Genomic DNA, 10000 nt, shown 5'->3' with positions numbered 1-10000 from the left:
GAATATGACATGTGATGGGTCACATGTGAAATATATATATGCTGTTGCGCCGCGATGCCATGAGCGCATTCTTTCTTACCTGAATCGTGGAGAGTCTTTAATACATTCTTCAAAGTCCACCGTCATCTTTGCGTTTTCCTTCGAGTAATTCCTCTTTCAATAGGTTAATGTCATTGCCCGGGGCTGCTGTCGTTATAAACGGTTGGATGAAACGAGTCCGGTACAGTAGCAGTATTCCCTCTCCGTCGGACGCGCGGCAGCAGCAGCTTCTGTCACGGTGACACAGAATGTGGTCTCAATGCTTGTCAAATTACTAAGGCTGCTCTTACTCTCGGTCCACGGATGCCGAGATCGGTAAGAGGGGCGTGTCCGCTCGGCATGCACGACACACCCCTCTGCCAATCACAGTGATGGCATCATAAGGCGACAGACTTTAGCATGTCGCATGTTTTCCACGGCCACGCAGTGGCTACATTGTAAATATTCATGAGTTGTTTTGTTTTGCTTTTTGGTATTCATTTAAAGTTAGGTTTAAGGTTAGCAGTGTGGAAAATGTAAGGAGCAAGGTTAGGGCTAGGTTTAAACTCACAGTCGAAGAAGATAAATTGTAGAAATAGGCGGTTTTTTGTTGACTTTGTGGCTGTGGTAACTAGTAGTGACCAGGTCGCGTTGCGTGTGAAGTTAAAGGTGTACAATGGGATTTTTCTGTGGAATTATCAAACATAACCTCTGTCAAATCTCTCTTTGTTAAAATAGAAAACGGCAACAAGCAGAGGTTCAGGTTGGGGCACATTTAGCCCTATATAGCCGTTGAGTTGCAAAACAAGAGTTTGTCTTTGAAGCAGTGCTCAATAATCATGCACAATGGCAGTGTCCGTTATCTCATCTTCTTCCAATACCTCGGGACAAAGTACAGGTACATAGATTAATGGCTATTCCTGTGCAGTTTACATCTCAGAAGTGTACATCTGTTATTATGTTCGGTTCTGTTGTCATCCAACTCCATTATATTCTGTTATCTATACGCTCTCTGTTCTTGTCTCTTCCAGTGGCGTTATGAAGGCTCCTCCACACCAAGCAGTCAAGGGTGTCCAGAACTACTTGGAGGTGAGTGTTCACCGTCTGTTACCCGGGACCCCGGTCTGACTGGGGAAGGGAAGGACTAAACTAGAGAGTTGATGAATCAAATCAACTCAGTAAAAAAATAAAATAAACGTCCTCTCACTGTCTTCTGCGTTTATTTTCAGCAAATTTAACATGTGTAAATATATGTATGAACATAACAAGATTTAACAACCGAGACATAAACTGAACAAGTTCCACAGACATGTGACTAACAGAATTAGAATAATGTGTCCTTGAACAAAGGGGGGGGGGTCAAAATCAGAAGTAACAGTCTCTATCTGGTGTGGCCACCAGCTGCATTAAGTATAATATGCCATTTAGCAGACGCTTTTATCCAAAGCGACTTACAGTCATGTGTGCATACATTCTAAGTATTGCAGTGCATCTCCAGTTTTCATAACTGTGACCTTAATTTCCTACCATCTGTAAATGGTCTTAACGACCGTTCCACAGGTGCATGTTCATTAATTGTTTATGGTTCATTGAACAAGCCTGGGAAACAGTGTTTAAACCCTTTACAATGAAGATCTGTGAAGTTATTCAGATTTTTACGAATTATCTTTGAAAGACAGGATCCTGAAAAGGGGACGTTTCTTTTTTTGTTGAGTTTATGTCTACTGGAATGACTGGACAATACAGAGCATTCTGAAAGTATTCAGACCCCTTGACTTTTGCTACGTTATTCTGAAAATGATTTAGATTTTTTCCCCCTCATCAATCTACACCCAATACCCCATAATGACATCACAATACCCCATAATGACATCACAATACCCCATAATGACATCACAATTAGGGGTTGACCGATTATGATTTTTCAACGCCGATACCGATTATTGGAGGACCCAAAAAAGCCGATACCGATTAAAATCGGACGCTTTTTATTTATTTGTAATAATGACAATTACAACAATACTGAATGGACACTTATTTTAACTTAATATAATACATCAATAAAATCAATTTAGCCTCAAATAAATAATGAAACATGTTCAATTTGGTTTAAATAATGCAAAAACAAAGTGTTGGAGATGAAAGTAAAAGTGCAATATGTGCTATGTAAGAAAGCGAACGTTTCAGTTCCTTGCTCAGAACATGAGAACATATGAAAGTTGGTGGTTCCTTGTAACATGAGACTTCAATATTCCCAGGTAAGAAATTTTAGGTTGTAGTTATTATAGCAATTATAGGACTATTTCTCTCTATACCATTTGTATTTCATATACCTTTGACTATTGGATGTTCTTGTAGGCACTTTAGTATTGCCAGTGTAACAGTATAGCTTCCGTCCCTCTCCTTGCTCCTCCCTGGGTTCGAACCAGGAACACATCGACAACAGCCACCCTCGAAGCAGCGTTACCCATGCAGAGCAAGGGGAACAACTACTCCAAGTCTCAGAGCGAGTGACGTTTGAAATGCTATTAGCGGGATGCCGATTAATCGGTCAACCTTTAATCACAATACTCCATAATGACATCACAATGTTTTACCTTTATTTAACCAGGCAAGTCAGTTAAGAACAAATTCTTATTTTCAATGACGGCCTAGGAACAGTGGGTTAACTGCCTGTTCAGGGGCAGAATGATAGATTTGTACCTTGTCAGCTCGGGGGTTTGAACTTGCAACCTTCCGGTTACTAGTCCAACACTCTAACCACTAGGCTACCCCATAATAACATCATAATACCCCATAATGACGAAGCAAAAACAATTTCATTAAAAAACATACAAAAGTATTCAGACCCTTTACTCAGTACTTTGCTGAGGCACCTTTGGCAGTGATTACAGCCTCAAATCTTCTTGGGTATGACGCTACAAGCTTGGCACACCTGCATTTGGGGAGTTTCTCCCATTCTTCTCTGCAAATCCTCAAGCTCTGTCAGGTTGGATGGAGAGCGTCGCTGAATAGCTATTTTCAGGTCTCTCCAGAGATGTTCGATCGGGCTCTGGCTGGGCCACTCAAGGACATTCAGAGACTTGTCCCGATGCCCCTCCTGTGTTGTCTTGGCTGTGTGCTTAGGGTCGTTTTCCTGTTGGAAGGTAAACCTTTGCCCCAGTCTGAGGTCCTGAGTGCTCTGGAGCAGGTTTTCATCAAGGATCTCTGTACTTTGCTTCGTTCATCTTTCCCTCGATCCTGACTAGTCTCCCAGTCCCTGCCGCTGAAAAACATCCCCACAGCATGATGCTGCCACCACCATGCTTCACCATAGGGATGGTGCCAGGCTTCCTCCAGAAGGCATTCAGGCCAAAGAGTTCCGTCTTGGTTTCATCAGACCAGAGAAACTTGTTTTTACATTTACATTTACATTTAAGTCATTTAGCAGACGCTCTTATCCAGAGCGACTTACAAATTGGTGCATTCACCTTATGACATCCAGTGGAACAACCACTTTACAATAGTGCATCTAAATATTTTAAGGGGGGGGGGTGAGAAGGATTACTTTATCCTATCCTAGGTATTCCTTAAAGAGGTGGGGTTTCAGGTGTCTCCGGAAGGTGGTGATTGACTCCGCTGTCCTGGCGTCGTGAGGGAGTTTGTTCCACCATTGGGGAGCCAGAGCAGCGAACAGTTTTGACTGAGCTGAGTTTTTTTTTCATGGTCAGAGTCCTTTAGGTGCCTTTTGGCAAACTCCAAGAGGGCTGTCATGTGCCTTTTACTAAGTAGTAGCTTCCGTCTGGCCACTCAACCATAAAAACCCGATTGGTGGAGTGCTGCAGAGATGGTTGCCCTTCTGGAAGGTTCTCCCATCTCTACAGAGGTACTCTGGTGCTCTGTAAGAGTGACCATCAGGTTCTAATGGTCGCCTCCCCTCCCTGACCAAGGCCCTTCTCCCCCGATTGCTCAGTTTGGCCGGGTGGTCAGCTCTAGGAAGAGTCTTGGTGGTTGCAAACTTCTTCCATTTAAGAATGATGGAGGCCACTGTGTTCTTGGGGACCTTAAATGCTGCAGAAATGTTTTGGTAGCCTTCCCCAGATCTGTGCCTCGACACAATTCTGTCTCGGGGCTCTACGGACAATTCCTTCGACCTCATGGCTTGGTTTTTGCTCTGACATGCACTGTCAACTGTGAGTACCTTTCCAAATCATGTCCAATCAATTGAATTTACCACAGGTGGACTCCAGCCAAGTTGTATAAACATCTCAAGGGTGATCAATGGAAACAGGACGCACCTGAGCTCAATTTAATTTCGAGTCTTATAGCAAAGTGTCTGAATACTTATGTAAATAAGGTATTTCTGTTTTTTAATGTTTTATAAATTCAAAAAAAAAACTGTTTTCACTTTGTCATTATGGGGTATTGCGATATCATTATGGGGTATTGTGATATCATTATGGGGTATTGCGATATCATTATGGGGTATTGCGATATCATTATGGGGTATTGCGATATCATTATGGGTTATTGCGATATCATTATGGGGTATTGCGATATCATTATGGGGTATTGCGATATCATTATGGGGTATTGCGATATCATTATGGGGTATTGCGATATCATTATGGGGTATTGCGATATCAGTATGGGGTATTGCGATATCAGTATGGGGTATTGCGATATCAGTATGGGGTATAGCGATATCAGTATGGGGTATTGCGATATCATTATGGGGTATCGCGATATCAGTATGGGGTATCGCGATATCATTATGGGGTATTGCGATATCATTATGGGGCGATGTCATTATGGGGTATTGCGGTATCATTATGGGGTATTGCGGTATCATTATGGGGTATTGCGATATCAGTATGGGGTATTGCGATATCATTATGGGGTATTGCGATATCATTATGGGGTGTTGCGATATCATTATGGGGTGTTGCGATATCATTATGGGATGTTGCGATATCATTATGGGGTATTGCGATATCATTATGGAGTATTGCGATATCATTATGGAGTATTGCGGTATCATTATGGGGTATTGCGATATCATTATGGGGTATAGCGATATCATTATGGGGTATTGCGATATATCATTATGGGGTATTGCGATATCATTATGGGGTATATCGATATCATTATGGGATATTGCGATATCATTATGGGGTATTGCGAAAACATTAACGACCAGTACAGAGTCAATGTGGAGGCTATATACAGGGGGTACCAGTACAGAGTCAATGTGGAGGCTATATACAGGGTATTACGGTACAGAGTCAATGTGGAGGCTATATACAGGGGGTACCAGTACAGAGTCAATGTGGAGGCTATATACAGGGTATTACGGTACAGAGTCTATGTGGAGGCTATATACAGGGGGTACCAGTACAGAGTCAATGTGGAGGCTATATACAGGGGGTACCAGTACAGAGTCAATGTGGAGGCTATATACAGGGTATTACGGTACAGAGTCAATGTGGAGGCTATATACAGGGGGTACCAGTACAGAGTCAATGTGGAGGCTATATACAGGGGGGACTGGTACAGAGTCAATGTGGAGGCTATATACAGGGGGTATCAGTACAGTCAATGTGGTGGCTATATACAGGGGGTATCAGTACAGAGTCAATGTGGAGGTTATATACAGGGTGTTACGGTACAGAGTCAATGTGGAGGCTATATACAGGGGGTACCGGTACAGAGTCAGTGTGGAGGCTATATACAGGGGTTACCAGTACAGAGTCAGTGTGCAGGGGTACAGGTTAGTTGAGGTAATGTGTACATGTAGATCGGGGTGAAGTGACTAGGCATAGATAATAAACAGCGAATAGCAGCAGTGTAAAAAAAATAAATGGAGGGTTCAATGCAAATTGTCTGGTGGCGATTTTATTAATTGTTCTTCTTATGGCTTGGAAGCTGTCGAGGAGCCTTTTGGTCCTAGACTTCGAGCTCTGGTAACACAGAGAAAACAGTCTATAACTTGGGTGACTGAAGTCTCTGACAATTTTCAGGGCCTTCCTCTGACACCTCATATTATATAGGTCCTGGATGGCAGGAAGCTTGGCCCCAGTGATTTTATTTATTTGACCTTTATTGTACTGGGCCGTACCCACTACCCTCTGTAGCTCCTTACGTTCAGATTATTGTCCACCGTAATTTGCAAAGAAATTCATTAGAAATCCTACAATGTGATTTTCTGGATTTTTCTTCTCATTTTGTCTGTCATAATTGAAGTGTACCTATGATGAAAATTACAGGCCTCTCTCATCTTTTTATGTGGGAGAACTTGCACAATTGGTGGCTGACTAAAAACTTTTTTTGCCCCACTGTATACAGTATGAATGATCTACTAAAATTGAGACTACAGGTCTCTCTCCATTCAGTTGTATTCAATATAAAATAGGCCTTATTCCATAGAGCTATTGGACTCACTGTACCGTACTGTATACAGTCTCTTAGTCTCTAGTGCATTATTCAAAAACCCACACCAGCAACCGAATACATTATTTATCCAGCATCTCAATTTCTCAATTTCGGACTTAAAAACCAGCCTCTGGGAACACACAACATTCCACGACATCGTCACCATTTCATGGATAAAGTGGAAGTGACTGTTTGAATTGAGATGCTCCTGTCTGTGTTCCTCTGCATTCAAAGTGCCGCTGGTAGGAGAGTTACATTTTTCACGCTATTGAGCCAAACTGAGCCGTACTGTGCTAGCCTGGTTACTCATCCATCCACCTTATAGTTGCTGGGACTAGGCTAGCCTGGTTACTCATCCATCCACCTTATAGTTGCTGGGACTAGGCTAGCCTGGTTACTCATCCATCCACCTTATAGTTGCTGGGACTAGGCTAGCCGGTACAGAGTCGATGTGGAGGCTATATACAGGTGGTACCAGTACAGAGTCAATGTGGAGGCTATATACAGGGGGTACTAGTACAGAGTCAATGTGGAGGCTATATACAGGGGGTACCAGTACAGAGTCAATGTGGAGGCTATATACAGGGTGTTACGGTATAGAGTCTATGTGGAGGCTATATACAGGGGGGACCGGTACAGAGTCAATGTGGAGGCTATATACAGGGGGTACCAGTACAGAGTCAATGTGGAGGCTATATACAGGGTATTACGGTACAGAGTAAATGTGGAGGCTATATACAGGGTATTACGGTACAGAGTCAATGTGGAGGCTATATACAGGGGGTACCGGTATAGAGTCAATGTGGAGGCTATATACAGGGGGTACCAGTACAGAGTCAATGTGGAGGCTATATACAGGGGGTACCGGTACAGAGTCAATGTGGAGGCTATATACAGGGGGTACCGGTACAGAGTCAATGTGGAGGCTATATACAGGGGGTACCGGTACAGAGTCAATGTGGAGGCTATATACAGGGTATTACGGTACAGAGTCAATGTGGAGACTATATACAGGGGGGGTACCGGTACCGAGTCAATGTGGAGGCTATATACAGGGGGTACCGGTACAGAGTCAATGTGGAGGCTATATACAGGGGGTACCGGTTAGTTGAGGTAATGTGTACATGTAGATCGGGGTGAAGTGACTAGGCATAGATAATAAACAGCGAATAGCAGCAGTGTAAAAAAAATAAATGGAGGGTTCAATGTAAATTGTCTGGTGGCGATTTTATTAATTGTTCTTCTTATGGCTTGGAAGCTGTCGAGGAGCCTTTTGGTCCTAGACTTCGAGCTCTGGTAACACAGAGAAAACAGTCTATAACTTGGGTGACTGAAGTCTCTGACAATTTTCAGGGCCTTCCTCTGACACCTCATATTATATAGGTCCTGGATGGCAGGAAGCTTGGCCCCAGTGATTTTATTTATTTTACCTTTATTGTACTGGGCCGTACCCACTACCCTCTGTAGCTCCTTACGTTCAGATTATTGTCCACCGTAATTTGCAAAGAAATTCATTAGAAATCCTACAATGTGATTTTCTGGATTTTTCTTCTCATTTTGTCTGTCATAATTGAAGTGTACCTATGATGAAAATTACAGGCCTCTCTCATCTTTTTATGTGGGAGAACTTGCACAATTGGTGGCTGACTAAAAACCTTTTTTGCCCCACTGTATACAGTATGAATGATCTACTAAAATTGAGACTACAGGTCTCTCTCCATTCAGTTGTATTCGATATAAAATAGGCCTTATTCCATAGAGCTATTGGACTCACTGTACCGTACTGTATACAGTCTCTTAGTCTCTAGTGCATTATTCAAAAACCCACACCAGCAACCGAATACATTATTTATCCAGCATCTCAATTTCTCAATTTCGGACTTAAAAACCAGCCTCTGGGAACACACAACATTCCACGACATCGTCACCATTTCATGGATAAAGTGGAAGTGACTGTTTGAATTGAGATGCTTCTGTCTGTGTTCCTCTGCATTCAAAGTGCCGCTGGTAGGAGAGTTACATTTTTCACGCTATTGAGCCAAACTGAGCCGTACTGTGCTAGCCTGGTTACTCATCCATCCACCTTATAGTTGCTGGGACTAGGCTAGACTGGTTACTCATCCATCCACCTTATAGTTGGTGGGACGAGGCTAGCCTGGTTACTCATCCACCTTATAGTTGGTGGGACTAGGCTAGCCTGGTTACTCATCCATCCACCTTATAGTTGGTGGGACGAGGCTAGCCTGGTTACTCATCCACCTTATAGTTGGTGGGACTAGGCTAGCCTGGTTACTCATCCATCCACCTTCTAGTTGGTGGGACTAGGCTAGCCTGGTTACTCATCCACCTTATAGTTGCTGGGACTAGGCTAGCCTGGTTACTCATCCACCTTATAGTTGCTGGGACTAGGCTAGCCTGGTTACTCATCCACCTTATAGTTGCTGGGACTAGGCTAGCCTGGTTACTCATCCACCTTATAGTTGCTGGGACTAGGCTAGCCTGGTTACTCATCCACCTTATAGTTGCTGGGACTAGGCTAGCCTGGTTACTCATCCACCTTATAGTTGCTGGGACTAGGCTAGCCTGGTTACTCATCCACCTTATAGTTGCTGGGACTAGGCTAGCCTGGTTACTCATCCACCTTATAGTTGCTGGGACTAGGCTAGCCTGGTTACTCATCCACCATATAGTTGCTCCAGAGAGAGATCTGTCAGGGTTATGGAATATGTCAGTCTGACTCTGAGAGAAAGACAAGTTATTGTTGTGGTGACATGCTGCTGCTTGGTGTGGCTTGGTGGACAGACACACAGACAGAGGGATTTAGACTAGGCTGGTGTGGCTTGGTGGACAGACACACAGACAGAGGGATTTAGACTGTTTGAAGAGACTACCAGCCAGAGAGAGAGGAGAGGTCTGGAGATACTGACTGTTTGTAGAGACTACCAGCCAGAGAGAGAGGAGGTCTGGAGATACTGACTCTAGAGACTACCAGCCAGATAGAGGAGAGGTCTGGAGATACTGACTGTAGAGACTACCAGCCAGAGAGAGGAGAGGTCTGGAGATACTGACTGTAGAGACTACCAGCCAGATAGAGGAGAGGTCTGGAGATACTGACTGTAGAGACTACCAGCCAGAGAGAGAGGAGAGGTCTGGAGATACTGACTGAAGAGACTACCAGCCAGAGAGAGGAGAGGTCTGGAGATACTGACTGAAGAGACTACCAGCCAGATAGAGGAGAGGTCTGGAGATACTGACTGTAGAGACTACCAGCCAGATAGAGAGGAGAGGTCTGGAGATACTGACTGTTTGTAGAGACTACCAGCCAGAGAGAGGAGAGGTCTGGAGATACTGACTGAAGAGACTACCAGCCAGAGAGAGGAGAGGTCTGGAGATACTGACTGAAGAGACTACCAGCCAGAGAGAGGAGAGGTCTGGAGATACTGACTGTTTGTAGAGACTACCAGCCAGAGAGAAGAGGTCTGGAGATACTGACTGTTTGTAGAGACTACCAGCCAGAGAGAGATACTGACTGAGAGACTCTGGAGATACTGACTGTAGAGACTACCAGCCA

At 43.8% G+C, this 10000-nt stretch overlaps 2 protein-coding genes across 12 annotated transcripts in view; one reads left to right on the top strand and one right to left on the bottom strand.

Annotated features, from left to right (window-relative positions):
* LOC124025204 (arf-GAP with coiled-coil, ANK repeat and PH domain-containing protein 3-like) overlaps nucleotides 1-329 on the bottom strand; it is a 159313-nt gene extending 158984 nt beyond the window's left edge. For all 9 annotated transcript variants that reach the window (XR_006837160.1, XM_046338823.1, XM_046338828.1 and 6 more), the window contains exon 1: nucleotides 80-329. Coding sequence is in view for 8 of the 9 variants with exons in the window: in XM_046338823.1 (XP_046194779.1) it covers nucleotides 80-126 (47 nt within the window). In the remaining variant the exon portion in view is untranslated. The remainder of the gene's footprint in view (nucleotides 1-79) is intronic.
* Nucleotides 330-433: 104 nt separating this feature from the next.
* Nucleotides 434-10000, top strand: part of pusl1 (pseudouridine synthase like 1) — a 68180-nt gene continuing 58613 nt past the window's right edge. For all 3 annotated transcript variants that reach the window (XM_046338821.1, XM_046338822.1, XM_046338820.1), the window contains exons 1-2: nucleotides 434-916; nucleotides 1050-1107. In XM_046338821.1, the coding sequence (XP_046194777.1) occupies nucleotides 858-916; nucleotides 1050-1107 (117 nt within the window). In that variant the 5' untranslated portion in view covers nucleotides 434-857. The remainder of the gene's footprint in view (nucleotides 917-1049; nucleotides 1108-10000) is intronic.

Source organism: Oncorhynchus gorbuscha, linkage group LG03 (genome assembly GCF_021184085.1).
Source record: "Oncorhynchus gorbuscha isolate QuinsamMale2020 ecotype Even-year linkage group LG03, OgorEven_v1.0, whole genome shotgun sequence".
Classification (NCBI taxonomy): domain Eukaryota; kingdom Metazoa; phylum Chordata; class Actinopteri; order Salmoniformes; family Salmonidae; genus Oncorhynchus; species Oncorhynchus gorbuscha.
Note: the sequence above shows the minus strand (reverse complement) of the source record. Positions and strands in the feature narration are given on the sequence as shown.